This window comes from Cimex lectularius, unplaced genomic scaffold, assembly GCF_000648675.2.
Source record: "Cimex lectularius strain Harlan isolate CLEC.00 unplaced genomic scaffold, Clec_2.1 scaffold129, whole genome shotgun sequence".
NCBI lineage: Eukaryota > Metazoa > Arthropoda > Insecta > Hemiptera > Cimicidae > Cimex > Cimex lectularius.
The window spans coordinates 1,300,680-1,320,969 of NW_019392715.1; the positions used below are offsets into that span (position 1 = coordinate 1,300,680).

The 20,290-nt window shown below is 38.3% G+C and overlaps 1 protein-coding gene across 13 annotated transcripts in view; it reads left to right on the top strand.

Annotated features, from left to right (window-relative positions):
- The window catches only part of LOC106665636, a 49,456-nt gene extending 29,166 nt beyond the window's left edge, over window positions 1–20,290 (top strand). For 5 of the 13 annotated variants that reach the window (XM_014392194.2, XM_014392192.2, XM_014392196.2 and 2 more), the window contains exons 2-9: window positions 4,330–4,420; window positions 4,512–4,660; window positions 6,918–7,003; window positions 7,064–7,199; window positions 7,256–7,425; window positions 7,503–7,648; window positions 8,766–8,925; window positions 13,192–15,480. In XM_014392194.2, the coding sequence (XP_014247680.1) occupies window positions 7,312–7,425; window positions 7,503–7,648; window positions 8,766–8,925; window positions 13,192–13,473 (702 nt within the window). In that variant the 5' untranslated portion in view covers window positions 4,330–4,420; window positions 4,512–4,660; window positions 6,918–7,003; window positions 7,064–7,199; window positions 7,256–7,311 and the 3' untranslated portion in view covers window positions 13,474–15,480. Of the gene's footprint in view, window positions 1–1,295; window positions 1,914–4,329; window positions 4,421–4,511; window positions 4,661–6,917; window positions 7,004–7,063; window positions 7,200–7,238; window positions 7,426–7,502; window positions 7,649–8,765; window positions 8,926–13,191; window positions 15,481–20,078 lie in introns of those variants that run through there. The other 8 variants (XM_014392204.2, XM_014392200.2, XM_014392201.2 and 5 more) reach the window with 8 other exon arrangements.

A 20,290-nucleotide genomic window follows, 5' to 3' on the forward strand; every position in this document is an offset into this window, starting at 1 on the left:
GAGCGACATGTGGACGGGCACGCCCATATGGCGATGGTAGAGCAAATCTACTCATTTGTAAAAAGTACAACAGACCAATCGTCCAAAGTCCAATGGCTGTGCTCTCGAGCTAATGCGAGCCGTGAAACTCTGCGTGTTCTGGTCAATCCTATCATGTTACGACGATAAAGCCCTAATTAACTACCGAATCTCAGCAGTTTCGGAGTTATTCCACTTTTTCTGATTTTTTAAGATTTCACGGTCTTTCTTCAAATAAACAATGATAACTCGGAAACTAAAAGGTTTTGGACAAATCCGTCGATACCATTGAAAACTACGTTACATTTCCAATAAGATGTGATTAATACCATACTTGCAAACCTGGGTGAAATAAGCATTTTAGTAGCCATAACTTTGGAAAATATTTTTTTTTCTAAGTTGAAAAACTTACTATTTTGATTCTAAACTATTAACAAACCTAGAAACCAGTAAATTTAAACAAACGTACTCCATTTAATATCCTTTTCAGTGGTGTAACTACTTTTTTAATTAATTATTTCAAACATGAAGAAATTGATGGAGGAAAGGAAAAAACCGTGGTTGAATGATTACACGGTCTGGTGTGATGTAGGTTTCAAAAAAACATTTTCTTTATCGTGCCAACGTTTCGATCTTTATTGAGATCATCTTCAGGGCCTAGGATTTACGAACATTGTTTAAATTTAACAAATACATGTAGGATGTGAAAAAAAAGTGAATTTATACAATGCAAAAAAATATTTTTTATATTCAATCAAAGTATTTCTACTCACTCAAATTGTTTGTTTTCTGCGTAATTGAATATTTCCTTAAGTTTTTTGTTTTTCATTATATTAGTCTTTCCATCTTACCAATCCTTCAACCACTGTTTTCTCCTTTTGATCATCTTTGAAAAAGCAATTACACTACTAAAAAGGATATTAAATGGAGTACGTTTGCTTAAATCTGCTGGTTTCTAGGTTTGGAAATAGTTTAGAATCACCATAGTAAGTTTTTTAACTTAAAAAAAAATATATATATTTTTCAAAGTTATGGCTACAAAAATGCTTATTTCACCCAGGCTTGCAAGTTTAGTATTGATCAAATCTTTTGGAAATTTAACGTAATTTTCAATGGTTTCTACGGATTTGTCCAAAACTTTTTAGTTTTCGAGTTATCATTGTTTATTTGAAGCAAGGCCGTGAAATCTTGAAAAATCTGAAAAAGTGAAATAACTCCGAAACTGCTGAGATTCGGACTTTAGTTAATTAGGACTTTTTGGTTCCATTTTGAATGTAGAATCTACTGGCAAAGTTTGTAACACGGGTAGCCGAACAGCTTGTATGTTTAAAATCGGCGGGGTTGGATGTGTTTTTAATATCCGTTAGTAAGGAGAGGGTGATGAGAGGTTCCGACCCACATCATAGAATGATCTATGCTGTGTATGGCTGTTGGAAAAACGCGTTTCTAAAAATACGCGAGCGGTTCACGGTTACGCAGGATCCGCATTGATCAAGATGAACCGGCCTCGGTAGAACTCGTCCGGGTTCGCCGCCTCCGCCGCCGCCGGTCCAAACCCCGCGCACCGCCTCCAGCCCGCCGCCCCCATCGCCCCCACCATTTTTCGTTTTACCCAACGGGCCGGGGACCGAAATCGCGTTCCAAAGGTCGAATGGTGGCCGGGGACAAACCAAAATTTGTCCGCCACACGTGATTTTACAGTCATGTTCAGCGATGATCAGCCTATTCGATACTGCTGTGTCCTCTCATGCGGCAACAATTCCAAAAATACAAATAAACTTTTTGTCAGCGTACCCAGAATCGATTTGTCCAGGAGGCATACATGGATGTACCAGATCGGCAGGCCGCATTGTTCACCGAAAAGCCGTTTGTTTTGCTGCGAGGACCATTTTTACGTAAGTCTTCTGCTTCTGATTTTTTTCTTCATATTATCCCTTCTGTCGACACACTCCCTAGTGCGCAAAATCTGCAAACTGTCTGTCGCATTGTAGACCTAGGTCCCACAAATTCCGTAGTCGCAGGTCGTTTGAATTTAATTTGAATTATGCCGCGTAAAGAGGCATCCTCAAAGAGTTCCTCTGCCGGCTGTTCTGATGTATCGTACATACACACTGACAGGCAAAAAATTCCACCCAATTTTTTTTTTCATTTTCTCCATAAAAGAAAATTCTGCCCTTAATTTGTCTCATTGTTTTTACCAATAAATATCTGTTTATGCTATGTTTTAAATTGAGAATATCAATAGAGGTAAACACACTTAATCCTTAATTCAAAACAAGGATACAGAATTTTTCAATGTTTACTTTTTACATAATTTAAAACGTTTATTCAGTATCATTTGAATTCTGAACTAATAAACCGTTTAGTTTTCATCTTTCTTTTCTTAATTTCAATTAAACTTAAAAATGCCACTTAGTGATGAGGATGTTGCGCATGGTGTGGCACTTATTGATGATGGACGTTCCATCAGGTATGCGGCCATTGCCATCGGAGTTCCCAATGAAGCACTGCGAGACGTTTTCGAGTAACTGGGTCCTACCATAGAAGGTCCCGTTCTGGACGTCCTCGGATAACAGAAACACAGGATGACCGTTTTTGACTTTGAGAATTTTGCGAAACCTGTACCTTACCGTTCAAGCGATTCGTCAGCTCCAGGAAGTTCGAGGTGTCCAAATTTCTGAACGCACTGATCGAAGAAGATTAATTAATTATTGGCCTGATAGCCCCTTAAGAGGATTGACAGAACACACAGAGTTACACGGCTCGTTTTTCCTCGAGAACAGCCATTTCTTTGGACGATTGGTCTGCTGTACGTTTTACAGATGATAGTTGCTCTACGATCTCTAGGTGGGCCTGAAAGAGTGTGGTGGAGGCGAAATGAAAGGTACGAAGCCTGTAATTTTTCCCAGAGCCGACCTTTTCAACGTAACTCTGTGATGGTGTGGGCGGGAATTTCAATGGAGAGTCGTACATAGTTGGTTGTTGTTCGTGGAGGGTCTTTGACGGCCACTCGCTATGTGGATGAAATTTTGGAGCATCGTAGGAACACAGTCTAGGAAGAGAGCCATTTTCTCTGAGTCAGGCGGCACTTAAGTATAGAATCCCTGATAGCAATCAGTGACACCAATGACCTGACCTCGGTATGGGCCCGTTGACATTCGGGACATAGAGGCAATGAAAAATCAGACATGTTGGCCAAAAAAAAAGAGCCAATGTGAATATTCTATGCCTCCTTACTGTGGCCTAGTACCTTGTCACAGGAAACATGCAAAATGTATCCGTAATGAGTCCAAAACTTGTGGATATACTCTAGGCATAGAGCACACGAAGAGATTCATAGAAGGGCCATCGTCAGGCTTCAAAGGAATTACTGGAAGATACCCGCAACAGAACCAGGATTCTGGTTTTACTCATGACAGCCCAGTCGTCCAAGAAGGCCCGTGCACCGGACAGGTCCAGACAGAAGAAACAGTGTGCAGATACAGCCAGAAAGAAGAGGAGACAACGGAACATGTTTTATGTTTTTTTGAGGGTCTATGTAGGTTTAGAATGTTGCAACTAGGAGAAAAAAAGCCGCTCGCAAGATCCTACACTAAGAAGCCGCTGGCAACGCTAGCGAGGCTGATTAACAACCTGAAGCTATCTAGCGATTTATAAAATTGGAGGAGCACAATAGGTCTAGGTATAGAAGGCCTTGTGCTCTTTTATCTCTATCCCTATCCCTAATCCAAAACCCCCGGAATTACATTCCCTACAACCAATGGTAACTTCGCTTAGTCACCGGTTACACAGCAGTCACAAATCGGCATCAGAATGGGGTGTTCGCATTCTCCGTTTCTGCACATACCTCGATTACTATATAATTGCATATTTGTTTTATTTTTGATATTTCTTTTTGGCTAAAAAATCACTTGTTTTCATTTAGTTATGAACCCTATAACTTTGGATAAACGAACAAATCGATTAACGGAAGTAAGATTAGGCAGACAGGACTGTCCATAAGCTATTCTTTAGTTGTTGCACTTTTTGTTTATTGTTCGATAGTTCCGGTCATCTTGGTCTGCCTATCCTCGCTTATTATTTTTGGTTCAGACACCACAGAAATCATCCAAATCCTGAGGTGCCGAGACGCATCTGAACCAGCAAAAATCAGCAAGGATGAGCAGACCAAGACGATGGATATCTATCAAACAACACGTTTATCACCCCGCAGACCACAAGATTATTGTTTAATTTAAACTGAAGTTTATCTATTGTATATATTTTATTAACCATAGTGTTAAGAAGGCCGTTTTGGCGTTTATATTTCAGTTTCCCACTGATTGCGAAAATTACGAAGAATGGACAACCAACGGCGGTGTCCTCCAGTTGAACAGGACAGCTCTTCCGAGATTCAATGTAGGTAAATGTGAAAAAAATGAAATTCTCTTGTTTCTGCAATGCAATTGAAATAATTCTATAGTTATCTTCAAAAAATGGTTGTTCCTTAACAGCTGAGGAAAGATCAGGCGATATACGGTGAAATACTCGACGATCTTTCGTCGCATTTTATCAAATGGTGTTTTGTGCCATCCTGCACCAGCACCATCAACAAGAAGCCGATAAAGATCTTCTTCAGAGTTCCCGAGGCTGATCAAAAAAGGTACCAGAGAAAAATCAGATTTATTTATTATAGACGGTAGTGAACCTGAAACCTAATTGTTTCGGTTTTGATTAACGAGGAAGATGTTTCCTATGGCCAAAAATCACTTTTTGATATTTTGGATTTGGGTGGTCATGCAAATCCAGCTTATTTTTAATTTTTTATAGCCATGAGCAATATTTTTTGAAATGAATTGTTTAGAATCTTATTTTCCACGAGATTTTAAGATTCAATCATCACCCTTGGTGGTTTATAATAAGTACAATATTCAAGATACACAATTGCGTCAAGTACAGTTCAACAAGACATCGATGCTAATTTAGTAATAAATACATTTTAGTTTTCTCAGGTCATAGTTTATCTAGTTGTGTTCACCTCATAACTTTTTGCAAACCCCAAAAGGCTTTGTCCTCTTACGATGTACTGACTTTGTAGCATGTTACGATGTTCGGATTGCTTTGAAAACGTAGACAATTTTGCGAGCATGCCTTGCGAAATGTTTAAATCTCAGTGTATGTCCCGTTGGAAAACATACCAAGGAGCAACCATAATTCGTAGAAATTTATGTTGGAACCGTTGTATTAGGATTGCACTGCTACGTTTGGCACACCCCAAAGTTGTATGCCATACATGCACATAGGTTTTAATGTGTGATTATAAATCATTCCAGCAACCAATAAATTTATCAGTATTTGAAATCAAGTGCTTTCCTTATTTTTTTGATTTACGCTTTCCAATTTAAATTTTATATCTACTGTCAAGTCAAAATACTTACTAATTCTAGAAAGGAACTACTTTACCGCTGAAGACAATTGGTTACTAATTTCCTATTTGTGAAAACATACGGATTTCTGGTAATTTATTTTGACCTATTTTTGCTGTTGACTGCCGTTTACAGTCGGTCCGTGGATGACACTTTTCGTTCGAGAGAGCATCTATCTCATCGGAAAATGTGCGACAATTATGTTTTCAATCAGTGGTAGGTTGTATACACTAAGTACAGCACGAGGCCTAGGACGCTACCCTGTAGTACGCCGGCCTTGATTTCAAACAAATCAGTCTATTCGTTTAACTTGGCACAGTCTTTCGGAAAGATAGATGGTCAAACGTTCAACACATTTTAAGGGAAATATTTATTTTAGCTTATGTATTAAACCTTCATGTCGAACCTTGGCAAAAGCTTGCGATACGTCTAGGATTAATGTGTGGTGATTAGGGGGATAGTAGGGCACTCTCAACACGACACGCAAGAATGGCATACGCAGAAAACAAACACTTTGAGCCCTGAAGATGATCTCAATAAAGATCGAAACGTTGGCACAATAAAGAAAATGTTTTTCTGAAACCTACATCACACCAGACCGCATCTCACGATTTCTGAATAATCTAGGAATAATGCTGAACCTATATCTTTGTCTTCTAGAGCTTTCACTATAATATCAGTGATTCTATGTCTATCTGATCTATGTTGAGTGCTTTACTATGAATCCAAGCTGGTAGCATGGTATTTTTTTCTTTTTTTCATTGAAAGGTTTCAATCTTTTTAGCAAAACTTTTTCGTTTATACAGGGTGTATCAACTTCTATAGTCCATACATTTAATTCGGAAACTAACTTTAGCAAAAAAGGGTCTTATACATAACATACCCCAAGTTAATTTTGGCTAGGAATGGCGTGCTAATAACAGATTTAGCATGACTTTCTCATCTAGCTGGGAAATGACACTAACTTTGTTATTTTATGCATTATATTTCGTGGTACGATTGGCCAAATAACTTTTTTCAATTAATTAATCTTTATGTAAGGTATTGGTTGAAATGAAAAAGTTAGTGTCACGAGCGGGATTCGAACCCACGACCTTGGCCCACGACATTTGAAAAATGATAAAAAGGAGGGCAAATTCGAAAAGTATGTTGAGGAGGGGAGTTGGTGTCCGAGGGGATCGAAGTCACGATAGCTCAAGTGGTTAGAGCAGCGGCGTATTTAGAAGGTCGTGGGTTCGAATCCCGCTCGTGACACTAACTTTTTCATTTCAACCAATACCTTACATAAAGATTAATTAATTGAAATTTGTTATTTTAAATGATAATTTTCGTTTTCCAATTAAATGGGTGGACTGTAGGAATTGATACGCCCTGTATATTTTGTGTACAATGAAATGGTGTTTTTGATTCAAGTTAAATCACAATGTCTATCTCGTACGAATTATATAAAATTTTAAAACAACCGAACTTTTGTGCAAAATCAACCAAATGTAGCATTTTACAGGCGAAAGCATTGGTTTTTTCAAATTAGAAATAACCCCACCCCGGATTTTCTTTTTTGTTGCGAGGATCACTTCGACGTAAGTAGTTGTGTTTTAATATTTTCAGGCAATTTTGAATATATTGATCCTATTTTCTAGTTTACTACGGATATAGTGAATTTTCCCGAATACTTGAGAAGAGGGTGTGATATAAGACTGCTGGTTTTGAAAGAAGACGTTGTGCCTCATTTGAACTTGCATTACCGCGATTTTCCGACTCGTAACTATAATAATGGTTATACAATTTAAAGTTGATATTTATTTCCTGTTACAGATTTTGTACTGTTTCAGTTCTGACCGTAGGAGGAAAAACAAAACCCTCGGCGAACACTGAAAAGTGTCAAACCATGGCGAAACGGCTGGACTTTCAAGCTGAAATCGTTAAAATCACACCGTCTAAGGAAGAAGACGTCTCGGTAATGACAGATTCGGAAATTGAACACAACCAGAAAAGAAAAAACGTTGGTATTTGTATATATTTTGTTATTACTTTCTGTTAAATCTATAAACCTGTTTCTGATAGTTTCTTGTTCTGTAGAGGAAGAAACTAACAGAAAAGAGAAATTACGGAGGGTACGACGGATTGAAACTTGTAACGAGCCGGTACGGCAAAGATCTTTTGCTTCATAATGGAAATAGTTATTGCAAATCCCACGTTTTAAGAAGTGGAAGAGTTAGATGGAGGTATGACTTCTTTTGGAAAAGATATTTAATATTCACCACTCATATTGGGCCGTTTCACATATGATTTTATGTTCATTATTTTAGTAAAAAATAATTGAAATATCAATGTTGATTTTTTTTGCATTTGCTTCTTTCGTAATTGGCTCAGAGACAATCTGTTTCCCTTTCTGATCAAATTTTTAAGTCCGCAGCCCTTAGAAAATGCAAAACTGCATTGTGCACTTCCAAATCATTTAATTACGGATTTTTAATTAAACGGTTTGATCAGCTTTCTAATTCTGTACAGACTGTCCAACATCTTTGTTCTTTCATTATGATATTTTTTCCTTTTCATTGTGAGATATTCCAGGTCTTCCCTCACTTCGCATACGTCTATATTTTCTTCAAATATGTTCCACTTATTCCGCGGTTAGACCTGATTCTATTTATTGTAGTGCACTGTTTTTTAGAAATTGGAAATTTAAGGAACCACGTTCGTCGGGTTTATATACCGGTAAAATTTACCAGTGGAGCAGGAGTTCCTTGTTCCACCTGTCATATACTTCCTTTTTCAAATTGCCTTTGAACTCCTCAACTGGTATGGGGGATTGTAAATTTTGCCATTTTTTCACAGCTTGCCTTGCCATGCTGTCCACAAACTCATTGCCTTGGGCGAACTGGCACCGCACTTTATTCGGGTCATCTTGAAGATGACCCGAATAAAGGTCGAAACGTCGGCAAAAAAATGAAAAAGGTGTTTTTCTAAAGTACCCCGTTCTTGAACTCACAAATCCAACAAATTACTGAACAACTTACATCCGGATCGAATCTGTGAGTAGGACCATCATTTTTACAAAAAGTCAAGAACGGGAAACAGACATTTATACTGCCGCTTTAACAGATAAAACGATAGAGTTTAAACGCAGATTAAGAAGATTATACGCAAATTACGATTTCTTTTAGCAATTCTGACCGTATTGACAATGGTCAAATCATACACCAAAGCGAAGGAAGTTTTGTGCAAATCGGACTTTTCTTGTCAAACGGCCCAATAAAACACTTCAGCCGTATCCTAGTATCTGTTTGATACATATTCAATTGTATTATTTAAGTTTAAAGAAATTTTTGAAATATCCAGGTGTTCGAGGAGGACGAGGAAGTTATGCCGCGCCCAGTTCATAACAGAACCGGATAAAACGACTTTTGTACCTGGCACGGCAAGGCTGCAGCACAACCACCCGCCTATCTTCCCCGTTCATGAGAAAAATACTACTCACAACAAGAGGAACGTAGAAAAGGTAGTTAATTATCTATACAAATTCCAACCCACTTACGACTTGGGAAAGAAAAATTGTTTCCTTAATTAGTTATATCTCTTCCGTCATTTTCTGTTTTACCATTCAAACACTAGTTAAGATTTTATACATATTTATACATGTTTCGGGCTCTTTGACTCAGCTATCCAATGAGTCATTTTTCTGCGACTTCTACAACGGACGATTTGGCATGCACAGGCTTGACAGAAATAACTTGATTTTCTAAGCAAGTGGTGCATTATTTTTCGTGTGGTGAGTCGAAAAATACACCAATGTATTTCACTCAAAGGAACTAAAACAAAAAACCGGACAGTTGATAGCGATATCACCACTACCATCCGTGATGGTCTACGTGGTTAGGGCCACCGGAAGTTTCGATCGAAGAGAAGGTAGTAGTCGACCACGATGTACGAAAAGAAGGATTTGATCGTTTTATTGTATTTACGGAACCGTTAACGGCTTCCTTGTTAGGTAGTTAACTCCAAACCGTCCGTAATGTAATGGTAAATTCAAAAACATCAATCAAAAGGTTTCGTGAGAATAACTTTGTTTCTAGATGTTCCGCAGAGTTTTCTACTACTGAAGAGGCATCGAATAGAAAAGGCGACTTTGAACAATGGGAGGGTTGTTCTCTTTACAGATGAGTGCATATTTGGTGGAGAACGCTTTGCTTCAAGTGCCAAGCGTGAGTTACAGCCTTTTCAAAGACAGTTATGGTATGGTGTGGAACGCCCATGCCCGTACCGAACTGGTTGTCTTACAGAATGGATCTTTGATTGAGGAAGTTCTTCTGGAAGCTGTGGTTCCATTCGGTCGTTTTATTGGGGACAACTTCGTCAATGATAATGCTCGACCTCGTGTAGGTGAGTTGTCACCCATTGTTTATAGTGAGTAGGGATTACCACAATGAATTGGCCAGCACGTTCTGACATGAATCTCTCATGTCACAGAACTCTTATGGAATATGATAAAAGTCAGGATAGACATCGTTCGCCTCCAACAAGCATTAAACAGCTTCAGCTCTTGCTGAATAATGGAATTCGAATGACGGTTGTTTACTAGAAGCCTAGGAGATTTACGGCCAAAAAAACATACATGGTTTCCGGACAACAACATGGTGTCCGGTTTGTTTGAAGTTGAGTGTATCGAGTGTTTTGGATGTTATGTAAAGAGAATAAACAAAAACATTATTATCACAAGTATATAAATATAATTAATCTAGTCTTGTAATGAGTACAGGCAGTATACAAGAAAACTTTCTCTCCGGTTTTCAGCCTTTCAGTTTTACCCCTTGTTTTGTGCACTTGAGCTTCAAGAGGAGAAACTTCATTCATGCACGGATCATGTAATATTTTATGCTCCTCGATTCCTTGTCTGAGGTTGTTACCCTTAAGAAAATCAAAACAAGTTGAATTAATTTAAGTTTTTTCTTGTTAGTGGCGTGATGTGTTAACCCCACTGAGGTTCAACGGCCGCGATTCGTAATGGTACATTTGTGCAAGTTGAAAGTTGTGTTTGTCGTTATGGATCATCGGAAAAGCACTCGCGCGCTCCGCCAGTGTTTTAATATTCAGATTAGTTTAATGAGTTGTATCATCCGTCATAATTCAAATTTCTTCAACATCCGGAACTAAACGTGCACAGGAAGCCCGACCTACCACATCCACAAGATAGCAGCAACCGGGACGACCAATCCAAGAACAACCACCCAATACCATCCTCCCTCTGATATCTCCTTCTATTATACCATTATCCCTAAAGTCTAGAAGTCTAAACCTAACAGTATTTTGTTAAAATAAAAACTGGACATACAAGGAGTAAGCAATTAAGCTAGCATAAATGAGATTGATACCTACATTGATTATACTGAGCTGTTTTATATTATGGAGGTACACCCACATTCCATGGCCCGATTTAATCCTGGTTTTTATTGTGTCCCTACATATCTTTTGGTCCATGCCCAGTCCATGGAACCTAACAGTATTTTACTAAAATATAAACGGGACATACAAGGAGTAAGCAGTTAGGCTAGCATAAATGTGGAAACAGTAATTATATGAATTTTTCGCCACATATCTAGAACAAGCCGTTTCAAATCTAAATCCTCAATGGTGCTGCATGTCCTACACTGATTATACTGAGCTATTTTATGCTATGGACGTTATGGAGGTACATCCACATTCCATGGCCCGATTTAAGCCGGGTTATTTCTTGCATCTCTACTATCTCTTTTAGTCCATACCCTGTCCATGGGACCTAACAGTATTTTGTTAAAATATAAACGGGACATACAAGGAGTTAGCAATTAAGCTAGCATAAATGTGGAAACATAATTATATGATTTTTTTTCTCCACATATCTAGAGCAAGCCGTTACAAATCTAAATCCTCAGTAGTGTTGCATGTCCTACACTGATTATACTGCGCTGTTTTATGCTATGGACGTTATGGAGGTACATCCACATTCTATGGCCCGATTTAAGTCGGGTTAGGTAGGCGAATAGGGCCGGGTGATGCAAAAGCGAAGAAACGAATGAGCACGCGTCCATTAGAACCAATTCGTTCGGTCGTGTACGGCCGAAGCACTTTCCGATCCAAACAAAGTTGGATTTTCCAGTCCTATTCGGCCGAATGGTTACTTCGACTTCAACTGTCAACCACGTGACATCAAACGCTCACCATTGTTTAACGCCGTTCTTTGCTTTTTGCTTACCTTTTCGTTTCGTTTTCATTTCGATGGATTGCGAAAAATTGGTAAGTGCGGTTGAGGAGCAGGCTCTTGGGACATGCGTGATCCACTCTATCATCGGAGATATGTCCAGCGTAAGCTGTGGTCAAGGATAGCTTTAGAAATGGACCTTCCAATATTTTTGTTTATTTCTTTCATTCCATTTGTATATTGTATTGTATGTAAACTAAGAATTTTTGAGCAGCAACAAATCATCTACATCCATTTGGGCTGTGTCGTGAACTGACGAAAATCGCTACAGTGTACGACGGCGTTCGGCTATATTGCCGGTCGTCCGTTTAGTCAAATAGTTCGGCTGTTGAACGGCCGTCGTAGTTCTGTTCCAATGAACGAGCAGCCTTATTCTTGCATCTCTACTATCTCTTTTGGTCCATACCCAGTCCATGGGACCAAACAGTATTTTGTTAAAAACTAGACATACAAGGAGTAAGCAATTAAGCTAGCATAAATGTGGAAACATAATTATATGATTTTTTCTCCACATATCTAGAGCAAGCCGTTACAAATCTAAATCCTCAATGGTGTTGCATGTCCTACACTGATTATACTGCGCTGTTTTATGTTAAGTAGGTACACCCACATTCTATGGCCCGACTTAAGCCTGGTTATTCTTGTATCTCTATCTCTTTTGGTCCAGGCCAGTCCATGGGACCTAGCAGTATTTTGTTAAAATATAAACGGGACGTACAATGAGTAAGCAGTTAGGCTAGCATAAATGTGGAGCGCAGTAATTATAAGATAAACTGTGTTGTAAAGGAGATCTGCTACTATGCACGTTATATGTTGTGAGATCGGGGCCCAATGAATATTACGGTATTGAAACTATGCTTTCGATGTTTTCACCTTCCTTGTGGAACTGATATGTCCCAGATGTCCGCCTGGATTCGCTTTGTTCAATCTATTGATTTTATTTACAGACTCGATAGTTTATTTAAATTGAAACATTCTAGACGAGCGACCAGCCCCAATTATTCTGCATTTGGCCGACGTCCCTAGGGTGCCGAAAATGGCATCTGGCCCTGGGTACACCTTTTTTCTTACTTTCCGCCCGAGGGTTAAGCCCCTGGCGATTGTTGCCGCCGACCCTGCTGTGTTGTCATTTATCGACATGCTTAAATTCCACGTAGAGCCCCTCCTTACCCGAGGTCGTGCAATTGAATGACTCAGCGAGACCCGACGGACGGAAGTAGGGGGGCGTCAAACGCCTCTCTCATCCGCCGGCCAACGGACTCGGTCGTAAACTTCGTATTTTATGCCATTTCGCATAATAAAATATTTCCGGTGGATAAAAGTTACAGAGGTTTTCCAAAAGTTTCACCTTGGAACAGTTAGAAAATAACAATTTCGGGGGAAAATACGGCCTTAAAGAACATTTGTTTCTACCTTTCACAACACAAATATTGCACTTTCCACCAATAACGGTTTTTTTTATTAAATTTTTGTAGTTACCCACATAACATGGTTATATGCAAAAATTTATGTGTATTTATTTTGTTTTAGCATGGAAACTCTCCTAAAAAAAAGTCGGATATGTTGCTTCGAAAACAGTCGACGTATGATTCCGCTTCAATAAACGAGTACGAGGCACCGCGAGGAAGAAAAGAGAAAGAGAATTCTTTTGATGAGAATTTTCCTAAAAGTCAATATGAAAAGACTGATATAACAACGGCCAAACGACTGTTTCTCCTTAGTTTTCTACCCGACTTGAAAGAAATGTCCACATCGCAGTTGCAAATATTCAAACAAAACGTATTTCACACAGCAAGCACGATTCTAAGTTGATATTAATGTTTTTTACATTAATAGTTCACTCTGTAGCTTTTTAATACGGTTCTTCTGTTTATTTGTGTTACAACTTTAATTTAGGGTTACAATTCCGATACAAGCTAAAGCTTATTCTTCCAAATTTCCTATAATAACATAATAACTAACCTAAACCTAACAAATCCTGTCATCAAGCTATTTCTTAAACTTTTATTATCTAATAATTTCCAAGGTTAATAAACATAAACATCTACTTAATGAATTTATGAATTGAGTTTACATCCGTATGAAGGTAAAGATTAAGTGGATTTGAAAAAATGTCCGAAAGTAGATGGAGACTACCTTTGGCCATGAGTTTACATTGGACGAGACATCCATGTCAGAATTGTAATTTCTGAATATCTGTTTAATCCTTCGCTCCTACCTAATCGAAGGATTCTTCCGAGTCTATAATGTCTACTCCGACTATTGCCCTCTGAGAGCGAGTACCACAGGGCAGCGCGTTTAGACCAATCATTTACCTGCTCTACAGGATATGGTTAATTCACTATTCTCCTTTGCCGAAGACATTGCTTTGCTTTCCTTTGGTCCAGATCCTGCAACAGAGAAGCTCCAGGAATGTCCTGCTAATAACCGATTGGATTTGGAGGATAATATGAAAGCAAAAGTACCTTGATCCAAGAAAAACCCCTCATCAAATATTTCTTAACGATACTCCTAACTTTAACCTTTTATGACCCAATGTTGCCTTAGAGCAAGACGAATATGAACAATTTAGTTAAAAAGTTAAACAACGGGATATCCTATAAGTTTGGGTGAACATTTTACTGATGACGTCCTTGCAAGGAAAGAAGCTGCTATACCTCTGACAGGTCCTGAGACCTTCTATGGCATAGGGATTATTAGACAAAAATACAAACTGAAAATGAGGAATTAGTTGAATTATTGGACATAAATAATTCAAGAACCTTCTTGCAAGGCAGTAAAGTTACCCCAATCCTTATCCAATAAAAACAACCCCTGAAACCCCATCAGTCGACTGAAACAGTGATGATACAATCGGGGATTAATCCTTGTCTAAAGTTGGGAGGAATTTCTTGTATCTCATTACATAATGTAAATAATTAAAAATTAATGATTGTAAATTTAATTAATTTTTCAGAAAATACACTTTGCGTGTGAAATTATATAGGAAAAGCTCGTAATTCGTGACCAGCAAAAAGAATTATAAAAGGAAGTAATATTTAATTAATGGGCTAATCCAATATATTAAGAAGATAACTAAATATTTTCAAAAAAAGGCTCGTATTAATTAAAAATTGCTATTTTTCTGTATTAATTATTACGAAATACAGTAATTATTAAAAATTTTAATATCCAAATCGTAATAAAGCAGTACTCTATGGAGGACGTGTTGTGAAGTCCCGAATAATTCCCTTTTTATTTTATAAAGAAATTTTTAATTATATCATAAATATCACAAATTAGTATTTTCCTCTCATCTCCAGGAATCTGTCGATTCAATGTGCACATGCAATGCTTTCGTTTAAGAAATAACCGTGAAAACTTACAATGTTTGTCATATGTTTATAAATAATTTACAAGGTTGACAAATATGAACGTCTAAATACTTACGATACTGCAACTGACGTTTAAAAAAATTATGAGTTGACTTTACGTTTGACGAGATATACCACCCTCCATTGTATATCGGAATTGTAACCATAAACTTACAAATACCCCCTAATCTAAGGATTCTTTGATTGGAATAGGACTATTGTCCTTTGGGAGCTGGAGTACCAAAGGGCAGCGTGCTTGGACCAATTATTTACCTGCTTTACAACACAGATATTCCGAATTCAACATCTCTGGCAGCGTCCTAAATGTGAAATTAGTATTTTCCTCTCATCTCTAGAAATATGTCGACGCAATGTGTTGAAATATGTTCTTCTTATTAAGAAATAACAGGGACATATGTACTATCTTGTAATATGTAAATAAACCGTACAGTTACAGTGTTATTTTTATAAGTAGTATTCCATATATATCCAGACTTCCATGTTTGTACCGGGTGGTGTGTTTATGTTAATTCATTGTAGCGAATCTAATTTATTAGCGTGGAAGGATGGAGTTGTTTAACCCCGGAATAGCGAGTACTCTGGGGAGGGTGAAGTCTAGAGAGTAAAAATAAGTTATTAGCGAGAAGTAAGTTCAATCCACACCAAGTAATATAAAGTACTCTGGAGGAATAAATATGACTAGACTTCTATGTTTGTATCAGGAGTTTATGTTAATTATTAAAATGAATGTAATTTATTAGCGTGAAGGAAATGTTTAACTCTGCCACAGGAATATCGAGTACGGACTGGAATTATGGGGCTATATCTTACATCATCAAGTAATACCACTAACTGAACCGATTTTTTTCATCGGTGTGAATTTCAAGACACCCGAATTTAATGTTAAGGCACAGAGCGCGCGATCAAAGTTTGACACCCTGGTTTGATGTAACCTTCGCAGTTATATCACTCCCGGCATTTCTGAGTTTGGAAGGATTAGCGTATTCTCAAAATACCTAATCCTTGGTGATGTTCCTCGTGTTAGTGTTCCAGGTGTACACAGCTGACCTCACATCCTTAATCCACCACCCTAACTTTTCAGACGATACAACGATCCTCTCAAGAAACTCTGATATGTCAATTCCACTCGCAACCTTCAACGATAAGTCAATCCAGAAAAATCCACCGACATAACCTGCAAAAAAATTCCCTTGTCCAGTTTAATCCCTCTCCCAACTGCGGACACAATGCGGTACCTAGGACTGTACATAGACAAATATTTCACGTCGAATCCCCACACTCGATTGAAACGTCAAGAGGTTATAACACGATACAGAGCACTTTCACGACTTAACGTTCTTACTTAGCACTTACAAATGCAAGACTACCAACCAAATACTCAGTGAAGCCGACGAAGAAGCGAACAAGGGTCACTGAGATTTGCATTGAAGCATTGGTAAGTTTTGTTCGGATCGAACTATCGACATCATGATGGAAAGTGGATCATTTCAAGTATTCAAAGCGTAGGGAATGCCCATGTACTTACGGCTTATACTTTCAGTTTCCCTGATAAATGAGTATCATCAAACATTTTACGTACCTAATCTTTTCAAAATCTTGAAGAATTGCTGTATCCCTAGTTATTTGTTTTTTACTCCAAGAGGCAGTATTTCAACTCCTCTCCTGACGCCACCCGGGTGTAAGCCTTTTCTTCGCTGACGTGAGGTGCAAGACAGCGCATGAACAGTTAAAGATGTATCTGGACGGATTTAGCACCAGACAGAAAAAAAAATCGGACAGACAATATCCCTTTGGTACTAAGTACTTCTGCTTACTGCTGTAAATCCCGTACACAGCCACCAATTTTTGACAGTTGACCATTCTGACATTGTCGTTGACAGTCTACTGACTTACTACTTTCGGCTGTTCTCCACACTTCTCAAATGCTCTAACAACTCCCTAAAAAAGCAATTATATTTCTCACATACCTTTACCATTGTTTATTACACAGCTGACACCGATCCGTGACTTGGGAAATCTGCAATCGTATATAGCAGATTGGTGTAAACAATGGAAAATGAATATAAATGAAAGCGAGTGCGTCCATGTCACACACTGAGAAGCAAATTTCCTCTCACAATATACTACAACGTTCCTATCCTCAAAACCCTGAGTTCCACCTAGACGTTTAACGTGGAAACAGATGCTACAATCGACAATTCAAGCTATCGATGAAAAATAAACTTACAATTTACAAAACGTTACTGTAACCAATTTGTACGGAAAGAACTTTCGGGAACCGATAAACCTTCCAATATCCAACGCCTCCAAACCTTTCAATCTAAACTCCTCAGATCAAATAATGTGTATTATGTCTCCAATACTACTACCCTCAACCACTACCTTAAAATTCCATTTAGCCCAAAATTTTCCGTTCCACAATAATCTCTCCCATCACCCATAATGATGTCCCCACAAGCCTTGTCCGACAGAACCCATCCCTACAATCCCATAAGGCGTCTCAAGAGGAAGTGGCCCAGCGACCGCCTTTCTGAAGAGTGAGTAGTGAAGTTTAATTAGTGAGTTGGAGAATAATATTGCCTATTTGCTCTCCTCTATGTAAATAGTTAAATAGTTGTAAATATCTCGCTGTACCATAAAATTACAGATTGTAATAAAATAGTTAAATAAAACCAAAACTTTCGGGTTATTTTGTAAAGCCTTGTAAGTTCGACTGTTCGTGTGTATGACTGGAATCAAATTCATTTTAAATCCAGGCCACCGACATACTCCATTTACGTTTTATGGTATGACTCACAAAGAGATCCGTATTTCTTTACTAATTTTGGCTCCTTTAAATAAAGCTCCATTATTATTATAAATTATTTCAATTAATTATTCTTTTTATTTAAGATCTTGGTTGAGATGAAAAAGTGTCACGAGCAGGATTCGAACCCACGACCTTCGGTGCAATACGCCGCTGCTCTAACCTCTTGAGCAATTTGACTTCGTGGGTTCGAATCCCGCTCGTGACACTTCTCAACCAAGATCTTAAATAAAAAGAATAATTAATTGGTCAATTATGACTACTAAACATAAATGGATTATTATTAATGGAGAACCAGCTCGTAGCATCAAATGCTCCAGAACGTTTTTTTTTGTCTCACTAACTATTGATTCCGTCACTATGAATTGTATGTATGCATAACTATGCAATGTGTGTTTAATTTTTTATAATTCGTAGTTTTAAATTATTGCGTACATGCCCTTGCATTCAATTTTTCTTTGTATATATACGTATATAAATTGTTAAGTGATTCCCAGGTTCTTTAGCATGAGCATTATGAAAAATATAATTTTTCGTTGTCTACTTTTGACTAAATTTAAATGAAATATACTGCTTTACACGGTTTTTAAATATATGTATAAGCAAAATTTCCCGTGAAAAAAGTGCGGGAAGCGGTTTGTTTTCTGCCCCGTGGCCGAGTTATGTTGTGCGTCCATGTGAGAAGAGGAATTCGTCCATCGTTCGACTTGTTCATCGACGTTGCCGTGTAGTACGGTGAACTGACTCATTGCTGGGGAGTTTTTTAAGGACAGACAACGTTCACGGCCAGACCTGAAACCAGACCCCTCCAACTAGGCTACGATCTGCAGACGACCCATTCATCAAAAACCCTACGTGCTGTCTGGAAATATTTCAACCCTTCTCTTGTCTTTTCCTTGCAGAATGGATTAATTGAGAAATAAAATGTTGAGGTGAGGGGCAACGTGAAGCAGAATGACTGTCAAATCACAATGATCAAAATTATTATCCAAAAAGAAATGTAATTGAGCGGCATGACATGTAGCCGATATTTTTTAGAAAAATAATAAATAATAAAATCCCTTGTTTGATCATCCTGGTCCGCCTACAATCGATTTCATTGGTTCAGATGCCATCATCAATGGCAAAACGCATTTGAACCAACAGAAATCAGGAAGGTACAGTTGAACCTGGATAAGTGGAATCTGGGGTAGTGAGAAATCCTGGTAAAGTGACAGAAACATTGTGGTCCCATCACTCTTTTGGGGCTCAAATACTGGATAAAATGACAGAAATGTTGTGGTCCCATCACTTTTGGGGCTCAAATCTTGGATAAGTGTCAGAAATGTTGTGGTCCCATCACTCTTTTGGGGCCAAATCCTGGATAAGTGTCAGAAATGTTGTGGTCCCATCCCTCTTTTGGGGCTCAAATACTGGATAAAATGACAGAAATGTTGTGGTCCCAACACTCTTTTGGGGCCAAATCCTGGATAAGTGTCAGAAATGTTGTGGTCCCATCACTCTTTTGGGGCCAAATCCTGGATAAGTGTCAGAAATGTTGTGGTCCCATCACTCTTTTGGGGCTCAAATCCTGGATAAGTGACAGAAATATGTTGTGGTCCCAACACTCTTTTGGGGCTCAAATCCTGGATAAATGACAGAAATGTTGTGGTCCCATCACTTTTGGGGCTCAAATCCTGGATAAATGACAGAAATGTTGTGTTCCCATCACTCTTTTGGGGCTCAAATCCTGGATAAAATGACAGAAATGTTGTGGTCCCATCACTTTTGGGGCTCAAATCTTGGATAAGTGTCAGAAATGTTGTGTTCCCATCACTCTTTTGGGGCTCAAATCCTGGATAAGTGTCAGAAATGTTGTGGTCCCATCACTCTTTTGGGGCTCAAATCCTGGATAAGTGACAGAAATGTTGTGGTCCCAACACTCTTTTGGGGCTCAAATCCTGGATAAATGACAGAAATGTTGTGGTCCCATCACTCTTTTGGGGCCAAATCCTGGATAAGTGACAAATCCTGACCTCCTTAAGTGAAATCCACCATCCATCCGGCTTGGTACTATGACAGCTAGCACGATCGCTAATTGCTTTAATACCTGTTTGACCTTTTGACATATGTACTCACCTATAAATATGTAGTACGTACAACATTGAGTATGTACATTGTGATAACATACAATACATTGAAATGCATTGTTTTCTATTTTCAACCTATTTAAATTAATCTATTTTGAATCTATCCAGATAAGTGAACATAATCTGCTAGTCACCTTCATACTGCTCCGCCTACCCTCATTGATTTCTTTGGTTCAGATGCCATCATCAATGGGGAAACCATCGGACCCAACAGAAACCAGCAACGATAGGTGATCAGGATGATAGGTAACTATTAAACAATGGGTTTATCACCTTGCAGACCTCAAGAGGGCATCTCACAAATAATAAAATGTTTAAAA